General features: G+C 38.8%; 2 protein-coding genes across 3 annotated transcripts in view; both read right to left on the reverse strand.

Moving 5' to 3' along the window:
- Positions 1–166: 166 nt before the first annotated feature.
- On the reverse strand, positions 167–4580 carry LOC107564350 (peroxisomal N(1)-acetyl-spermine/spermidine oxidase-like). The gene is made up of 7 exons (XM_016249407.1): positions 4333–4580; positions 2545–3037; positions 2227–2426; positions 1240–1495; positions 1038–1150; positions 702–856; positions 167–585 (listed from the first exon to the last, which is right to left on the reverse strand). Exons 1-7 carry the CDS (start codon positions 4490–4492, stop codon positions 439–441), a joined length of 1524 nt encoding a protein of 507 aa, XP_016104893.1. The 5' UTR covers positions 4493–4580; the 3' UTR covers positions 167–438.
- A 768-nt stretch (positions 4581–5348) lies between these two features.
- LOC107564351 (ras association domain-containing protein 4-like) overlaps positions 5349–20052 on the reverse strand; it is a 33478-nt gene continuing 18774 nt past the window's right edge. Inside the window, exons 4-11 of one of the 2 annotated variants that reach the window (XM_016249409.1) lie at positions 10520–10665; positions 9449–9519; positions 9067–9227; positions 7775–7876; positions 7647–7698; positions 7436–7557; positions 6358–6414; positions 5349–6280 (exon numbers count right to left, since the gene is read on the reverse strand). In XM_016249409.1, the coding sequence (XP_016104895.1) occupies positions 6230–6280; positions 6358–6414; positions 7436–7557; positions 7647–7698; positions 7775–7876; positions 9067–9227; positions 9449–9519; positions 10520–10665 (762 nt within the window). In that variant the 3' untranslated portion in view covers positions 5349–6229. Of the gene's footprint in view, positions 6281–6357; positions 6456–7435; positions 7558–7646; positions 7699–7774; positions 7877–9066; positions 9228–9448; positions 9520–10519; positions 10666–20052 lie in introns of both variants that reach the window. The other variant, XM_016249408.1, reaches the window with a different exon arrangement.

The raw sequence follows: 20052 nt of genomic DNA on the forward strand, positions 1-20052 counted from the left end.
TTTAGAGGGTCTCATAAATAGTAGGCTTACGATTTAGGAACAATTTCCTTATATCAATTAAACCAGAAAAACTTTGATTATTTCATTCTTATATGTAAGTTTATAAAACACAAAACAAACCACTTCATAAAGTATTATTAGAAGATATGTTTAATATAAAAAAAATTCAGATCACAAAAAAACAATTAACATTTGTGCAAAGTACTGTACAGGCATTTAGTGAAAATGATTGAAATTTTGAGATACCCACAAATCAACATTTGCTGAATGCAGTTAAATAACATTGGACGGCATGTTGAACATTTGTCATGCAATACAATCAGAAGTCATTATAACATTCAAATTTTCTTTCTAATCCCCTTATAAGGCACAAAATCCTTCAGATCTCATGAAAATGACTGTCAGTCCTTCTTACTCTTCAGAACAGGAGGACAGTTTTCACAGTTTAGATGAGACAGAGCCAGAGGCAGGAGTGTAGTGAGTTATAAGACGCTCTGCTTCTCTCCAGCCACTCAGCAACGCTCCATGAACTGTAGAGAAGAAAGACCCGTGTGTTGCTTCTCCTGCAAATAACACCTGCAAAGGCTGCAAAAACAAAGTGTCAAGAAGTGCAAGAGTAAAGGGAAAATAGCACACTGCTCATAAAGAAGAATGAAAACTAGTTGCTTGAACAAACATTGACAAAATGAGAGTAGTTGCACCTTAGAATTTGAGCCTTTCAGTGGCAAGGGTTCAGCAAGGTTATCTATGTCATATCCTGAGCAACCTTTGGCCACATAGGTGTAAGATCCACAGGAATAGGGATCATGGAACCATCGAGATCTTAAAAGCTTCCTTGGTGTAATAGTTGGATTTCCTGAAAATTATTATGAAAAATTTCATAGGTTATTAATTTATTCATGTTAGCTGATCTGTATATTTCCAGGTATTAAATTAGATTTTTAATCCTACTTTTCCAGTGTGGTCTCAGACTTTTGGACCCCATCAAAGGATGTCCTATTAAGCTGTAAATCTCTTGTACAAAGTAAAAATGTTACCAGTAAATATGCGCAGGAGCTGTGTGACACTGTGCAGCACTTCAAGCTCAGACAGAGTTTCCATGTACTCAGACTCCCACCCTGCTATCCATCCACAGAGCACATGTCCATATCTGCACAACATCAGAAATGTCAGATTTATAATGTCGCAAATTGCACTATTTGAAGATCAAAGAAAATCTAAATCAAAGGTTATGTTTACCTCTCTGTGGGCTTCAGCACATTGAACCCAATTAACTTTCTAATCCAGGACATCTTTACATCAGAAACAACATCAGCAAGATGTGTCTCGTCCTCCCATACGAGGTAGATCACTTCACAGTCTTCATCCCAGAAAGGCTGCTCGAACTCAAGAAAGATCTTGTTGTTGGTCCCAAAGCCCATTCTCTGGATGGAGTGCAATTTGTGCAGTGGAAGAGGAGGGCTCAGAAAAGTGCTCTGGTGCTTCTTCAGATATCCTGTAATGAAACAGTACATCAGATGAGTTAAAGGCCTTGTAGATACTGTAACAATAAAGTTATGAAGCAACATTATGAAAATATACATTTTTTTATATAAAAAATTTAAATTATATTTAAAAAAAAAATCTTATAAGCTATAAAATGAAAATGAGGAGAAAAAACTAAATCAATGACTTTGTAAATCAGACAAAAATAGTGTGGTGCAGGTATGACATCAAAACCTGGAATACTAATTCGCCATTGGTTCCTCAAGATTTTCCTATGGGGTTTTATAATTTTTTTTATTTATTTATGAGTAAAATAAAGCCTGTGGTACACATGGCAACTTGACGATGCTTTGACATTTGTTTTACAATGTAAACTGCACACACCCATACTGAAAAAGCACATTTTGAAGCAGTTGTTTATTTTTGAAAATGTAGGTTCATAATAAGTGACTAAATAAGACAGTTTGGGGTGTGACTGTGTGTTATAGAACAAAACATCATAGTATCGTCAAGTTATGTTTACCACAAGCTTTATTTTACTCATAAATTGAAAAACCCCATTATAAAACCCCATAGGAAAATCTTGAAGGAACCAGCGATGACTAGTCTTCTGGATTCTGATGTCACACAACTTTAAAGCGCATGCTATTTGCAATTACCAAACCAATATTATAAACTGCAAATAAGCTTTAGATGCAAATTGCTCACTAAGCCAACAAGTCATGCTGAATCTATATGTACCCAGTGGGACAGTGATAATAACATGATCTGCTGCAAATGTCTCTCCATTAACACATTCAATCATAACAGGGAATGATGTTCCTGTAGTTTTTGGTCCATTCTTGGTGTAGTTCCAGTGAATGCACTTCACTGGTTTGTTGTACAAGATTACGTCCTTGGGAAGTTCCATCATCATGTGATCAATTAAACCTTCGTAACCTCTAGGAGGAAAAAGAGTGCATGAACATGTTTAGTTTGCAAACTTTACAAGATTTAGCATTTTGGAATTGGATAATTGAGGCACTTCAAAATGTACAAGAAGAGGCTCTGATCACTCACCCTGGGAAAGTGCAGTCCAATCCTGGAAGAGTCTTATACATGCCAAAGGCTCCCAGGCCTACATCATCCATCGTGTGAGTTCCACTGACACAGCACTCCAGCTTGAGCAGTGTGTTTATCATGGCCATTTTTATTGCAATGTTAGCCTGGTCCTCCTTCCACTCCTCAGGGGCCAGTCGTTCAACCTCTGCCTTGATGAACTCCCCAACACTCGGCAGAGGTTCTCCACCACCGTCATGGAACTGCTGACTTTTTTCCAGTAATTTCATGAAAAACTCCATCACTGGCCCCATCGTCTCAGGCCCCAGTTTTTGACCTGCACTGATAAACCAGTTAGGAACAAACAGCGGATGACCACCAATGTCAATAGTCTGGTTTTCTTCAGACATTGACTCTTTGTCAAGGAGCTGGTAGTCACATGCCAAACGAAATACTGGATTTTCCTTTGATGGGCCATGGATCCAGTTGGCGCCGATCTCTACAATGTTATCACCTTGAATGAATGGAAAAAAATAAATGTGATATACATCTATGGAGAAGACCAGGGCTAGCCTTTCACTCTACTGAATATTTCCCAGAGTACATTCTAGTCTTGGCAACAAAAGAAAATTGAAAATATTTGAAATATTCAACACTGAAAACACATTCGACTTCTTGTGGCAATATGCCTAAATTTAAAAAGTAAAACAAGCATAATACAAAACAACACAAGAAAACAGCAAAAACATTGAAGGTAAAAAAAAGTATATCAAACCATTAATTGTGCCCATAAACACTGTAGTTAAAAAATTGCTTAAAGGAACACGCCACTATTTTTGATAATAGGCTAATTTTTACCGTTTTCGAATCCATTCAGCCGATCTCCAGGTCTGGCGGTAGCACGTTTAGCTGCAGCATAGCATAAATCATTGAATCTGATTAGACCATTAGCATCTCGCTCAAAATGACCAAATGTAACTACAGAAGAGTCAAGTTTTAAATAGGAAAAATATCGAAACTCTTGCTACCGGTCAAATCAGATTCAATGATCTAAGCTAAGCTGCAGCTAAAAGTGCTAACCGCCAGACCCGGAGATCGGCTGAATGGATTCGAAAACGGTAAAACTCAACTGTTTAACTCTAGGGGAGTTGGAAAATTATTTTTCAAAAATAGTGGCGTGTTCCTTTAAGTTTGTAACTTGCCCTAACCTGACATTTACAAAGAATACCTTTGTCCTCAGAATGACTCAACCTATTAGTTAAAATGTACTTTCATCATATAGTTGACCCTTGCCTGTCCGTATTCCAGTGTGGTTTTATTGGGTTCACATGTTAACCCAACAGCTATAGAAAAAAATGGACTTTAACTCAAAACCTTAGTAACACTTCTCAACCTTTTTGAATCAATATAAGGTAATATATATATATATATATATATATATATATATATATACATTAACTAACTACAGTTAATTTTTTCATTCCAAAAATGTAAATAATTATTAAGTGTGCTAAGGCCCCAAGTGCCCCATTTACAGAAGTGCAGTTAAGCTCCGCCCACGAATACAGTCGCGTTAGCTGCAAAACACATTGCAGAGTGCTACTGAATGCTAAATATCAGTATAATTATACACATCGTTAGATTCTAAGTAAAAATAACATGCTAACCCATTTTCATGTAGGCCTGTCATAGGAAATGACGGGAGACGGCAGCGAGTCATCATATAAGATGACGAAAGTAAACACATTTAAATAACTTATAAACCCTACATTTCTCCATCGGTGACTCAAATGATATGCCTGTACGTACCCAGTCTGCCCGTTCGTATTCTCCCACCGCTTCTCGCAGTCGCTTCTATGATGTGTACATTATGAAAACCGTGTTTTAGTAATTTCTGAGCTGCACCAATTCCCGAGATGCCGCATCCGATTATAAATATTTGAGAATCACTAGCGGAACGTAGTGCCATTGAATCTGTTCGTACACGATCACTCTCTTGGGAGACAGAACTAAACGTTTAGTTCATCTGAGGACTTCTGCTCAACGCTCCTCCCTCCCTGAACGTCACCGAGACGCTTGACTCGATACTTACATTAATATTTTTATTTTATTATTTATTTTCGTCAGATCTTCTCTCCAAACGTAATGCTGGTCATGTGTCATATATAAATAGCTATTTATTTTTCGTATTTATTCATTTTACTGATTTTCACTGATGATGTAGTGTTAGCCAACTTTTGGGAAATGATACAAATTTAAAGTTTATTATTATTATTATTATTATTACATTATTAACCATTTTTGGCTGAATTTTTCATTTCAGCACCTTAAATGTAAATTATGACATGTATAAAAACGACAGGTCTTGAATTTATACTTAATTATCCGCGTTAATACGCCATTTTGTACACCCTAACGTCCAAAATGTATTTTACAGACTTTCTGTTAGGTACGTTCACTTAGAAAGCATAAAACAGAAACTGTTTCTGGCCAGAAGGGGGCAGCATATTATTATTTGCCGATGCTAAACTTTTATTTTGTTGGTAACGTTAACATTAGCAACCCAACCAGTTACAAGGCTGTTTTTTTTTACATTCTATGGTCTAAACACTGAAAAGGCTAAGTTCCTGGGTTTCCTCAGATAATAGGCTAGTGCTAAAAATACATAAGTTAAAAGCTTGTATTACTGAAGCCAGAAATAGTCCTGAATTGTTCCCAAAAATAGAATATAAAAATAAATTTCAGTTACAAATCTCGTTATTAAATACAAAAACATTTAAAATCATTATTTACAAATCACAACTAACATATCATACAATAGAATGATGTTTTGTAGAATAGAAGACTGACAAGCGTACACAAGCGCAAAGTTTAAAGGAAGTGGGAACCACCTGGAGTAATGTAATGTTCCTTGTTCCCAGGATGCCTCCCACTGTGTAACATGGGCTCTCCAGCCAGAAGGCACTGACTTCATGTCTTTAGTCTCAATAACATGAGCTTTTATCGCTTGTGGGAACTGACTCATGGGTCACTCAAAGAACAATAAGAAATACTCATTGTGAACCTGAGGGAAACAGCACAACATTTTTTCTCAAGCGATAAAACAGTGATTAAGAGATAATGTAATAAAGCACTATAGAGATTGTATTGTAAGAATAGGTTCATGAGCATCAATTTTAAATATAATGATAATAGCAAACTGACTTTTAATGCTGTCCAAAGTCTGCTGGAATTTATTAAAGGTGTCATGAATTAGATATTCTATATGCGAGTACAAAACTCGTGACACTGTACAGTATGTTAGAAAAACAAACATGAGACCAAATGAACACAATTCCTCATATATTAGTTTTATGTTAAAATGTATAAAAGGTAATATACTGTAGAAACATGTTAGGAGTGTATATGTTCTAAGTTTAAGAAACAAACAAAAATAGTTTGTCTTTTAAGTCATGGAGCATAAGTTCATCATAAAATAACATTCTAGGTCATTTGTAATGCCTGAGAATTGCTTACAGTTGCTAATTACTAGTTGTTAATTACAGTAGCCTATACTTTTTATATACTAGTTATTGCACTGATGCCTTCACCAAAATGAAAAACCTAAAACTATAGCAATCTGTGTCTCACTGCTGTTGACTGTACAACAGAGAAGATGCCTCTGATCTAAACTGCCAGCATATTTTCTCACTCATAATATGTAGTGTTAGAGATGCCATCCAATTTTTGCAACATCATTGACCTCAGTGCACTGTATCTGTGAAAACAAGAGTACAATAGATTAAAATGAATACACTGTGTTGTTTTTGTGAAACAGAATTTTGTGAAACTTACTTTCTTGTTAGTTTTAAAATCTCTCTCTCTTCCTCCTCTTTCAATTTCTTGATGAAACTGTCCAAAACAGGCATTTCAAACTTAATATACTGTGCAACCTGTAAGACAATGCATTAATCGTTGAAATATAAGCACAGAATATTTTGATTAACAAAAATAGCAAAGAGAACTTGCACATGTGCGTCAACATTTTCATTTTACAATGAATGTTTAGGGCCCTATCATACACCCGGCGCAATGCAGCGCAAGGCGCGGCGCAAGTGTTTTTGCTAGTTTCAGCCCGACGCAGTTCTCATCTTCCCGTCCTGAGCCGCGTTGTTTAAATAGCAAATGCATTTGCGCCCATTTGTGCGCCCATGGGCGTGCTGGTCTAAAAAAGAGGGGTGTTCAGGCGCATTGTTGGCGCGTTGCTATTTTGAGGAACTGAAAATAGACTGCGCCATAGACCAACTCAAACCTGGTCTAAAGTCTGGCGCAATATTTTGTCTTTGTTATTTAAAGAGTGCGTTAGTAATATGCGCCTATAGGCGGGTACACAACGCACGTACACTTTGCTTATTACACGCACAGGGACGCGCAGCAGCACACAAACGTTTTTAAAATGAAAAATTACATTCCGCCATGTAAATAGCGAACCCGCCATGGCGCGAGCGCAACTGGCTTTTACAGGGAATGGGAGATGAGACTCTGATTGGTTTATTGCACGTTACGCCCAAAAAACACCCATTACTCATAAAGAGAATAGGGACAACCCGTTCAGACCATGCGCCCGGGCGCGCCGACCGTTTTCCCGTCGTTAAACTAGCAAAAGTGGAGTTGGACACGCCCTGAGTGCACCTGCGCCGTGCGCTTTAGACCTTGCGCTTAGATCGTTAAAATAGGGGCCTTAGTCTGCAATATAAATATTTGTACTATTGTTAGTCCCTAGGATAGGATCCTAAAATTAGACTTGATATGTAGCATTTGGGAGTAACTATTGTTTACTGCATCTATATTTGAACAACAGAATGTAAGTTTGCCAGGGAAAGCACGTTCTGAATGACCTATTGTGAACTGTACAAATGTACAAAATACTTACATCATATGTAATCTCTTCACCAAGGTCCTTTTCCATAATAAATATTCTGGCGATTTTTTCACATGGACCATGCAACAGACGAGATACCAAAGGATATTCTGTGTCCTTAAGTTTTGTTTTCTCTAAAGACAAAAGATGGGGGGAAAAATCTTATAATCTGCAGGTCAGTTTTTTGTTAAAAATACAGTAAATTAGGAATGCAAAGCCGTACCCCCTGATTCGTGGACTAGGTAGAGGCCAAACTCATCTGCCTTATTCTCAACCTGTACCGAAGTACAGAACAGGGAATTAACAAGGAGTAAAAGATTGTGGCATTTAGCTGAATAAGGGAAAACTTACTCGAAACTTAGTAAGAAGCAGCTTAAGAACTTGCTGTGTTGTCAAAGTGCTGTTCACTCGCACATTAGTCACTGATCCATATGATGGAGTAAAAACTGATGTCTGTAAAAAAAAATTTGCAAAAAGGAGATCAATTTCAGCAATAATTAATTGTGTAATCTTTCATAAATTATGTGGTACACAATTAGTGTAAAATTTGGCATATGAGATTTGAAAAAATATAGGCTGCACTAAAATGAATATAATGTTCTTACTGTACAATATAGAATAATGAAATATGACAGGTAATATAATCTGTGGTCATCAATCTTATTTTTGTCAACAGATGATTATTTCATTCAGATATGTTTAGCAGACACTTTTTTGTTCACAATAAAGCAACGATAAATTATAGTGTACAATTGCTGTAAAAACCATAATAAAAAAGAAAACAAAAGCAGCAATGGCAGAAACAAAACACAGTGTTGCTATAGGAGTTCATTTTATAGGTTTATTCCCTTTAAGCAACATTTCTTATTTCATTCAGTAACTTGATGTACTAAGTATAAGTAAAGTATAAGTAACTTGATGTATAATTAAAACTATAACTGAAATAAAATGAATAAAAAACTATATTAAAACAAACATACTGTAACTAATAAAAATGAACTAAAAAAACATAACTAAAAAAATTACTAAAACTGTAATTAAAATGAAAGTAGAATATACATCAAATAAAATCAAAAACAAAAAATATAATAGTATCTGTCTGTCTGTCTGTCTGTCTGTCTGTCTGTCTGTCTGTCTGTCTGTCTATCTATCTATCTATCTATCTATCTATCTCTCTCTGCAGAGGCACCAGGCCAAATCATATGACCTTAAAGGACCATTTAAGAGAGAAGCAGATGACAATTGATAATAAAAGCACATGGTACAGCCAAAGGGAAGGCCTGCACAGGAAAACACTGCCTCTCAGCACCTGCATCCATCACAAAACACTGATGTACAACATAAACACTTAGACGACGGACACTTCCTATCACAGATGCTGCTGTGGCACTTTATGAGAGCACAGGCCCCTTGCCAGGCACAAGGCATGCTGTCTTTCAATGAGCACTATTGTACTATTGTCCTGAACTTGGGGCATGGAGTAGTTCCAACTCATCCCTGCCTTCCATCTGAGACACTGCCCTGCTGATCTCTAGGTGAAAGCTTTATAGATAGTCATAGATAGTCACTGTTTAAGTGCACTAAGGTTAACTGTGCTTTTTATTATATTAAAGTAAAAACGTCAAAGTAAAACAAAAAATGACTTTGTGGTTGTAAAAATGGCCATTGATGGAGAAGCGGTGTCTTTTTATCCTCTGTGAATCATCAGTGTTGTGGATTTTGGGTCTTCTTTGGATATTCACAAAGCTTGCGTCACTTCTTGTTCTCAGCAGTTGAGGGACGTCCTCCTCAGCACCATGCACACCTGCAGCGGAACCAGAGACAAGAACAGGCTAATATTAAGATGAGGCATTCATTGATGTGTTGTAAACATGTGGTGAACATCTAGATATGCATTTAGCTCAGTTAATAACTATAATCTATAACAACCAACAATGGTGTCAATTTTACAACACAAATCAATAACCTTTTTGATAAGATCTTCCTAAATGTGTGTGGAGAGATATGGATCATTTTCATACTCACTGGGTGCAGGTGAGGCACTGATTTTGTTGTTGTTGGGCTCTGAACAAAACTGGTGTTCAGCACTTTCATTCCTGTAAACAATAAAAACACAATTAAAATACATAATGGAAAACTAAGCTTTATAAAAAATAATTTTCATGGATGAGTTACAAAAATAGCTAATATAAAATTTTTTTTAAACAAAAGTTTAGTAAAAGGAAACGTTTAACTTTTAAAAAACTTAGTTTGTCCATCTCAAGATATAATTTTAAATTTTATGAGTTTTATTGTCTATTTATTTAAATGACATTTGGAAAATTTTTGTTACTAATATTTGGGATATAGGGACATTATTTATGGTTTTAGTTTTACTTTTAGCTAATTACAATAACCCTGGAAAATGCCAATAATTAACTAATTAATTCAATTAATGTAAATATTTTTTACTATTAAAAAGAGTAACTGGAATCTTTCATTGGAAAAAGAAACACCTGATTACTCTGATTTATCTGTTGTTGCTACACAATATTGCAATTTACTTGTATAAACTGGTAGCACAATGACAGTCATCTTATCCTCACGTGCTGAATCTTTTTGCTCACAGTATCAAATCAAGGTTGCTGCAGCTTTGAACATTAAAGCTGATTAAAATGTCCATGACAGAGAAGAGTGCTGCACGTGAGAATAAGAAGTAGCTCAGTACTCTGAATATCCAGTTCCTCTGTTGAGCAATGCCACATAACCGCAGCTTTCACTTAGTTTCACCTATATGTCAAAATGTTCCTCAAAACAAACCTTTCTAAGAATGGCCACAGGTCATAAACACCAACAGAATTACTTTTTGAATTATTTGTTGGCTTTTAGGAAAAGTACACAGCATCTATACAGTATGATCAAATCTGAGCTGACCAAGAAAATAAAGGAGCAGCCATTTAACCTACAAAAAAGCCCTACGCCCATATCAAATCCTGGCTCATGTCTTGAGATGTCTATGACTGAGGTAGATCGAAAAACAGACGGCCTTATGACCTAATGAAGGAAAGGACACATCTGGGTGCGGTGTAGCAGCAGCATTCAGGCAGTTCCACCCACCTGCTGGACTCTGAGCTCTCCGACCTCCACGCACCCGTGCAGGCGTATCGAAAGCTTTCGTTGTCATCGTACATTTGGAGTCTGATTGGCCTCCTCAGGCCCCAGGAGATGTTGAGTAAACCCTCCACGAACAGCTCACCCTCCTCCTGCAAGAAATAATAATAATAATCATTAACTCTTTTGTCAGATGGAGGAAATCCTGCTGGCTCGTGTCTCAGCTCTGTTTCAAGTGTACGTGCTGAAGAGGCAGTTGCAAACCTCAGCTATTCAATTGGAGGCGGTGAAGTTATGGAAAGTCACTTTGGGAGGAGTACAACAATATAGCAGAAGTACCAGATGTATTATTCGATGTATATTATTCAATGTATTATTAGATGGATAGACGGACGGACGGACGGACAGACAGACAGACAGACAGTCAGATAGACAGATAGATAGATAGATAGATAGATAGATAGATAGATAGATAGACTTTCAAGCAGAAACGTGCCACAACGTGCCACTTAATCACAGTCTTAATCCTATCAAGGCCTAAGTCAACAAAGTAGATTAGTCTCTTCCGTTCACATGCAAAGCACAATAATGTCTTACTACTGCATTTGACAGAGCTAAAAATACCACAGAGATTAAACATTCAGCAACATTCAGGACAGCTGCTTAAAATAACTAATTGTAGCAGATCAACCTGTCACAACCTTCTATTTTTGTGCAATTAAAGGATTTAACCTAATTTGATTAGCACCTTTCGTAGCTCTACTGTATAACTTTGGTTTTAGCTGAAAGGTGAATCTGAGGTGAGAAAACACAATTCACATGTGAACATTATATATCTTATATTATTACCACAGCTGCATTTCAACTTAAAGCCCCACAGTGACACGTTAATTCAACAAACCACAAAACCACTGTGTTTTAAACAAACTCCTTTATGGTGATATTTACATAATTATATAGATGGAAGAACTTGTGTCAACATCTCATTTCAGTCCTAGGCTATTTATATTCTGATTTCACAGAACTTTATTAAATTCTCAATTGTTCAGTCCTCAACAGGAGATTCTTGTGATTCTTTAACTAAATAATCATTCAACACAGTCACAAAGCAAGACAGAGGTCAGAGCTGCAGCCCACCAGACTTTCCACCAATGGATCTGTGAGGACTTGTTCTTCAACAAAAGCCTGTGACCAAAATAAAATATTGTAATGGTGTCGGGGGCTGTTGTAATTGTGAGTGAGTGCAGTCAAGTGTCATGTAGGTGGAGGGCTGAGGGCTCCTAGGGCCTCATTGTTCCTGCAAAGTAAACATTTGGGGCAGTTGTGGCGGGGTCCCATTGGTCAGCTTCCTCTCTACTCTCCGTTCAGCACACACACTCTTCCTGTCAGGCATGCAAGGTCAAAGCTTAGCTAAATTTAGTGCCATTAGCCTTGGCTTATGGTCCGTTACTGCCGTGGCCTTATAAAAGGCGGTGTGCTGCCTCTAAACCAGATCAAACCAAACACAGTCTCAGACACAACCTCTGCACAACAATCAGCACTGTGATCCTACAAGCTTGTCCTACAGGTAAGTTTGAGATATTTGAGTTACTGAATGATCTAGGTTTATTACAACTAAACATTTCTTGACTTTCAAATGTCATTATACACTCTTTAAAAAATAAAGGGTTCTTTGCAGTGGAAAAGTTTTTTTTTAGAATATTAACATGTTCTTCACAATAAGAAAAAAAGGTCCTTTTAAGAACTAGACACTAAAAGGTTATTTTGGGAACCCCTTTTGGATGCTTTATATTTGAGAGTGTGGAATCTTTCCATTGCACAAAAGGTTCTTGGCAATGATTCTTTAGATTTTTTAAATGTTCTTCACACTAAGAAAAATGTTTCTAAGAACTGATCACTGAAAGGTCCTTTTGGGGAACAAAAAATTTGTTCTTATATGGCCTTGGTGCAAAAAAAAACTAACTTTTGGAACCTTTATTTGCATATGCAGAATGCATGAATACCTAATTGCGTCTCATCTCTCTCCAGGATGAAACCCAGAAGATTACTCTTGTCTGTGGCTCCACTACCGACAATAAAAGAGACGCACGAGGACCTCTCTCAGTCCCTGGAAGAATACATGAACTCCATCAAAGAACTTGCCCAGCCTGCTTGTGGCCCTTTGAGGATATCCAGGACTCAGAGGCGTAAGCCCGTGGGGAAGCATGCAGGCTCTACCTCAACGTCACGCAGTGCTTCCCGGGCTCTGCAGCCCCGCCGTGCTTCCCTGGGTCTGGACGAGGTCATGCTGAGGTTCAACAGTCAGGTGGACCGCGGCACTAAAGACCCACTGGACTGGTTGTTTGCGCAGACTCACTTACAGTCACACGGAGAGGATTTGCGCAGGACTGACAGTGCACCTGCTGCTTTGTGGTTACTTTAATGAGCCAACGCTTAAAGACATGCTGATGGGAGGATAATACCGAACGAGTGATGGATGAACTCAGTGGAGGATCTCATGAACTGAACTTCTTAATTTATTGTCTGAACAGACTTTTTGCACAAAGATGCTAATGTTTACAAGCTGTTAAAGTCATGATTTTCTATGTTGCTTTTTTGTAATAAAATGTAAGAATGTATTTTATGTGTTCTTGACTAAAATGTCTGTCTATCTATCTATCTATCTATCTATCTATCTATCTATCTATCTATCTATCTATCTCTGTGTAAGTGAATGTGTTTGTTTAAACCTGATAAAGAAATGCTAATGATACAATTATAGTCAGTCATGTATAAATATTAATGTATATTTATAAGTGCTTATACACATTAATGATATGTATAAATACACATCACATGATCTAGATATGTATTAAGCATAGATAAGATATAGGGGAGAAAAGGAGATACAAAATTGCAACATATTACAATCAGCTTCTAAATATGTTATGGCAGTACTAGCTATCTATCACTGACATAAAGATTTCTGTATACTTTCATTTTCACAGATCAGGAAAAGCTTCCCACAGTATTATACCTCGAGCAATTTATGCAAATAAAACAAAGCCAGGGGCTAAAATACAACAGCAATTTTCTTTGTGGTTAAAACCACATACGCTGTTATATCAGGTCCCCAAGGCAAGAGATGACACTACAGTATTTGTGAGAGATAAGCTTAAAGGGAGTGTTCATCAAAAATAAAATCCGTCATCGTTTACTCATTGACATTCTTCAAAATATTTTCTTTTGTGTTCAACAGAAGAAAGAAATTTGTAAAGGTGTAAACATGTGCGTGAGTAATTTATGACAATATCTTTTTTTGGGTGAACTATCCATTTAAGTCCATTTCAGAATCTAAGGGTGTCCTCTGTTGGCTGCATGCAACTTTTTAATTTTACACCACTGTCTAAACACAACAAGCAAAGGGCGCTCAGTGAACGCTCTGATTCTGACCTGCCGCCTGAAGACGGAGGAAACATGTTGGTAAAAAAAAGTGATTTCTTTAGGCTACTGTTGCAGATTAGCTACAACCTGTCCACATACAAAGAGTATCAGTTAGAGCGAAGATGAAATACGGCTTTTTTTATTCCGAATGTAGCCAATTCAAGGCACTGTATTTCCTCATCATAGCCTATTATTTCCTCAGATAGGCTATATTATATATAACTAAAGTGTATAAAATTATTTTGTTCAGAAATGTCATGTTTGTGATTTTTTAAATTTGTTAATTCGTTATTTAAATTAATAGACCTACATATTTAGAAACGTGCAGGAAGTCGCCGGCGTCAGTAGCCTAACTAAATTTATGAAAATAATCTTTGTGAGGAGGACTGGCAACAGCTGGTCTTAAATACTTTAGACACCACACACTACACGACTTTAAACACCAACTGAAAACACCTATCTGAGCCCAAATTACATTCATAATTGGCCTGACGTTAGTGTGTTCCCGGCTTTACAGAATGAGCCAAGTCAGTGCTTTGAGCTAAAAATCTTACTGTTACTTGCGGGCAGATAGATGGGTTCTCTCCCTTGTCAGAGCAAGTTTTTAAAGGGGTCATATAATGCGATTTAAATTTTTCCTTTCTCTTTTGAGTGTTACAAGCTCTTGGTGCATAAAGAAGATCTGTAAAGTTGCAAAGACTAAAGTCTCAAATACAAAGAGATATTCTTTATAAAAGTTAAGAGTCAACCACACTTTCCTAAAACGGCTCGTTCTAACACGCCCCCACATGTCTACATCACGATGTGGGAAGACACAAAGAAAGAAGGCATACCTTTTATTCTCGCTGTTGCCGCTGCTGCCATGTTGTGGCGTCGCTGTGTGTTTCGTTGTGAAAGCGAAACTACTTTGTTTAGCCTTCCAAAAGAGGACACGACTAGAAATCAGTGGTTAAGTTGTATTTACAACACTGTTCCAGAACAGTTTAACCCAAATATTCAGATGTGTGCTGCGCATTTTATGGAGGATGGATGAGGACTGTTTCCTGAACCAGTAGCCTAATGTGTGGCACAAAGGCTGTTTCTATAAAGTTGGGCAGTTCCAACTTTGCAAGGACAGTCTGGCGCTTCTGACTCACAGCCTGTAAGTAAGTTTTTCATATTTAAATAATTTGCCAATGATGATTCATACGCGAGTTTTGAGCAGTGTAGAGTAGCACTTGTTGTTTCTCTGATCACAAATGCAGACATGGTTTTATGTTTACGCAGCGCGATACGCAATGCAACGCGTAAAAAGACAGTATAATTATAATCAGTAATTATGTCCCCACTGGATGCAACAAATGCCTCGTTTGCGAACGAATCGTTCTATTTAACCGGATCGTCTTAGTGAACCGGTCGAACCAGTTCACCAAATCGAACTGAATCGTTTGAAACGGGTCGCTTCTCCAGTATGTTCTCCAGTATCCACAAATTACTTAAGTTATTCAGTTTATAAACGTGCCTGACACTCCCTCTGATGCGAAATAAACCAATGTCCCGAGTTATTCAGTTACTCCTAACAGTACATTGACTGAACTGCTAAAAGAGAACTGATGATGGGATGTGCACGAGCAGAGCAGCTGGACTGAGGCTGTGTTCGAAATGGCATACTTGCTTACTGCTTACTGCCCAGTACACAGTGCATACTGCCTACAATTTTTTTAAAGAATAGTGTGTGAAACAGTATACAATAAGCAATAAATGCTTCAGAGTAGTTTGCTTAAGTGCTGTCACATGACAAACACTGAACATTAATTCAGCACAGCTGTCAAGGTTGTTACCTTAGAAACAAATGAGCTAACTGTTCTTTTTACAAAGGCTTGTTAATAAGGCTTCATACTAGTAAAGAATGCTATATTGCCCAATTGAACTCATTTCATAATTGATTAACTTTACATATTGGACAGAGCTAAATCAACACTGAGCTGTTTTATTGATATTTTTGGTAGTTACACTAAGTGGCGATATATTAAAAAGCGATATATTCTAGTTACACTAAGTGCAAATAATGATCAATTCTGTTTACACTAAATTAGCAGCATTTTCTTTAGCAACAGGAGTGTAAATAGTAGTTAGGTGGCAGATATTTATACCTCAATAATGTAGTACATTACAAAACAGTATGCAATAACATATTGAGTGTAAATGGTCATATACTGCATATATATAAATTGTATTAGATGAATGCCACTTTATTGGGACAAAAACCTACCTAAAGCATACACAACACTGTATTATTATTGAGGCATTTTATTTCCACTTTTCAAATATTTACTTAATTTTTATTGAAAATAAATTTCTTTCTGATCTAGTATGTGATGGGAAAAGGAGAAGCATGAGTTTGACAAAAGCCAGGATCGAACTCGGGTCGACTGCGTCAAAAGCAAACAGTTCACGTTTAACTCGCTGCGCCACTGATACTGTAAGAAAAGTAAGTGTCTTTTGCAGTGCTGTTAAACACAGCCAGGCATTGGTGGGCGGAGTTAATGTAAATAGCCTCTGCCAACAGATTGGTCTATTTGTCCTTAGAGTAATAAACTCCATTTCTTTTTCGAGCTGCTTGACAGTGGAATTGAAATATTTTTATTTATAAATTTTATTTATATATTATATTGCTTCAATATAATTATTATTTAATATCTTTGAAATAATCTGTACTGTATAAAGCGCTATAAAGATAAAGCTGAAGTCATTTGATGATCGGAAACGTGCTGTAGAGATTAAAGTACAATTTATGTCCTACTAACGATACTGTTTTTAGATACACAGCGATAGTTTGTATTTTACATGTATATGTATATGTATATACGTACAAATACAAGTGTTACATTTATAATTACTATTCCCCACCTCCAGTTCACTCACGTGTTTGAAGATGAAACTTCACATGGAGCGCATTGCGTTCTGGGAAACAGTATCCCTTGCAGCGTCTTCAGATGCAAACATCAAATTTCAGCCAATGTAGCAGGGAATCCGGGCATTCCATGCATACAGAAAAGTCACATACTATTCACAGTATACACACAGCATACTGCAATATAGTATGGTAGTATGCCATTCCGAACAGCTTCTGTACTGATTTCAGTGTACTTGAGTTATATTTAGCAGATTCTGGCGAATATAGTAGGTCATCCGGGTATTACATGCAGGGATTGAAATGAACTTTTTCACTCACCAGCCAATTTGGCTACTAAATTTTTAAGTTACAGGCCATTCATAACTTCTACTAGCCAAAAATAAATAAAACGGTTTGAGGCTGTCTACACTGGGCGTGGCAAAGAAACCGTTGCAAATCATTTTGTGTCAGTACTAGGGGTGTGCAATATTGACAAAAAATAATATCTCAATATTTTCTGTGATTTTATCGATCAAGATAATTAGACAATATTTTGCTGAGTGTGTTATTGTGCCGATATCTTAAGGACTACCGTGGACAGCTGAATCCTAAAGTTTTTGATATTCTTCATATTCTGTGTGGTGTGATAGCAGTGATAGAAATTAATCTTTTCCAATAGTTTTAAATTGATTTGAACCTTAATGGGCATTTTTACTTTTATAAAGCCTTTTTTTTCTAAAAGTGTACATCATCTTTTGAGTCAAATTCTTACATTTAATCAGTCAATTATAATAATAATACATTTAGGCTGTTTAGGCTAAACAAATGAAATCAGTATCAATAAAATTAATCTTTGCAGAAGTGGCATTTTGATGTATTTACACAATGCAGCTCAGAGGGACATGGAATGCTTTAACCTGCAGTTACAAATGCATAAATAATGTTTCAATATTTAAACATGAAATGTTGAATACTGATATTTGAAATTATTAAAAAAATAAAAGCTACTTTAAATGTGAAATTAAAACCGTCTGTTGCTGGCAGCACGTCACTGTTAATAAGTGAGTCATTGCGACTGAACCGAATCATTTAAACGGTTGATTCATTCAGGAACAAAACACCGTCATACTGCTCAGAGACACAAAACAGTGCTGTGGCTGTGTTTGGAATGTATTTTGTCTAAAACGTAAGTCTCTCGATATTGACTTATTGTTTATTGAACTGTTGTATAAAATCAATATCACATTTGTAACCATGCTGATTTTAAGGAAAAAAACGCGCTATTCGTGTGATGTGATTAACTATATGAATTGATATAAATATATACATTTTCTGCTCCCTGAATTATGCGATCATTCTTAATGCATATTAAAAGACTAAATCATGCAGTGGAAGAACGCACTCTAAATGTGCACGCGCACTAAAGCCTGTGTTGGTCTAGCCAGACTTCATTACGTCGCGTATGCTAGGGTGACCAAACGTCCTGTTTTCCCAGGACATGTCCTGTTTTCACGTCCTGTCCTGGCCGTCCTGGTTGTTTTTTATAAAGTGATGAAAATGTCCTGGTTTTCATTGTTCCCTCTTGAGCTTTCACGGAGATATTTCTCCGTTATGGGAACTCCTTCCCTTCCAACCTTTCCTGAAGTCCTATTGGCTCCCGCCAGTCCAAATGACTGGCCAATTGACGCGAAGTATGCAAATCGCATGCAAATACTGACGAGCTCGAGCGGCAGTATAAAATGCGGTGCACGCGACAATTACGTCAGAATCTTCTACTTCACCTGTTGAATTCACTATGGCAACAATCTGCAAGATCTGCGCGGGACCGATAGAGCCGCCGGATCAGCACGACTACTGCGTCTCCTGCCTGGTCCTGGCCCACGCCGAGGCGGCGCTGGACGAGTCCAACTGCGGGCATTGCGCGGACTCCGGACCCGCTGCGATGTGGCTCGCGGCCTATTCGGGATGAGGCCCACTGCCACCAGCGTGCCGCTGGTGGGCCCTCCCGGTGACGGGAGCGTCGTCTTGTAGCTCCACCAACCCCAACGGTCACCCCGTTCCCCGGTCTCACTCCCCGAGGACTGCTTCCACCCTCCTTCCAACATCGCGGAGTTTGTATCCTTTAGCCAGGAGGACGGGGATGACTCGATGTCTATCTCGGCCTCGGAGAGGGAGGATTGGGCGGGTTCGGAGTCCGATCAGCCGGACAGCATGGGGCCCCCAGACCTCCAGGAGGAGCTCATGAGGGTTCTGTCAAGGGCTGTCCAGGAGTTGGAGCTTACCTGGAGTCCTCTAGAGGAGCCTGCCAGGAGTAAGCTTGACTCCTGGTATTTCAGATCCACCCGGAAATCTGACTCGAGGACGTCGGTCCCCTTTTTCCCCGACGTACATGAGCAGCTGGTAAAAACATGGTCTGCGCCCCAATCAACGCGCGTCCACTCTGCCACACAGGCCATTTTTTCCCACATGGATGGGGCGGAGGCTCACGGGTACGTGCGCTCTCCCCCAGTCGAGGAGACCGTCGCTGCGCACCTGTTTCCTGCAGCAGCCAAGACCCTAGGCTCAGACATCAGCCTCACCTCAAAGCCGTGCAGGACCACCGCTCACCTTGCCAATAAAGCATATGTGTCTGATGGCGAGGCGGCTTCCACGCTGCACGCCATGGCAGTACTGCAGGTTTTTCAGGTGAAGCTCCTGCAGGCAGCGGAGGGTGGAGCCCTCACGGCAGAGGCCGATAAGGATCTGCGTGCGGCGACGGACTTCGCGCTGATGGCGGCGAAGCGAGCGGCCCAGGCTGTGGGTAAGGCCATGGGTTTTATGGTCGTCCTTCAGAGGCACCTTTGGTTGAACCTAGCTGACCTCAAGGATGTTGACCGTAAAGTGCTGCTGAATGCTCCTGTGACTCCCTCCGGCCTTTTTGGTAACGCCGTGGAGTCCATTACTGAGCGCTTCGCGGAGGCTCAAAAGCGCGCCAAAGCCATGAGTCACGTGATGCCGAGGCGCGCTTTCCAGCAGCAGACGGCGAGATCCAGATCCTCGTCGGCACCTGGCTCTTCCCAGCGGAGAGATAACCCCAGGCCAGCGTCCGCAGCGGTGACGGCTATCGTTACTGCTCCTCGCCAGGAGCCGGATTTCCGCAGGAAGGCGTGGAGTCCCGGGAGGAAACGCCACGGCCAGCGGAGGAGCCCACGACGTGACTCTCGCCCGCCGCCGGCGGCTAAGCGGTCGTCATGATGGGCTG

Source organism: Sinocyclocheilus grahami, unplaced genomic scaffold (assembly GCF_001515645.1).
Source record: "Sinocyclocheilus grahami isolate Dianchi unplaced genomic scaffold, SAMN03320097.WGS_v1.1 scaffold925.1, whole genome shotgun sequence".
Lineage (NCBI taxonomy): Eukaryota > Metazoa > Chordata > Actinopteri > Cypriniformes > Cyprinidae > Sinocyclocheilus > Sinocyclocheilus grahami.

Bases quoted from the DNA above. Each gene is read 5' to 3' on its own strand.
- LOC107564350 (XM_016249407.1), bottom strand. From the start codon at position 4,492: ATGGCACTACGTTCCGCTAGTGATTCTCAAATATTTATAATCGGATGC. The intron at 1,151-1,239 runs GTAAACATAACC...GATGTTGTGCAG, and splicing joins GTGCTGAAGCCCACAGAGAG to ATATGGACATGTGCTCTGTG. The intron at 857-1,037 runs GTAACATTTTTA...AATAATTTTCAG, and splicing joins GCTCCTGCGCATATTTACTG to GAAATCCAACTATTACACCA.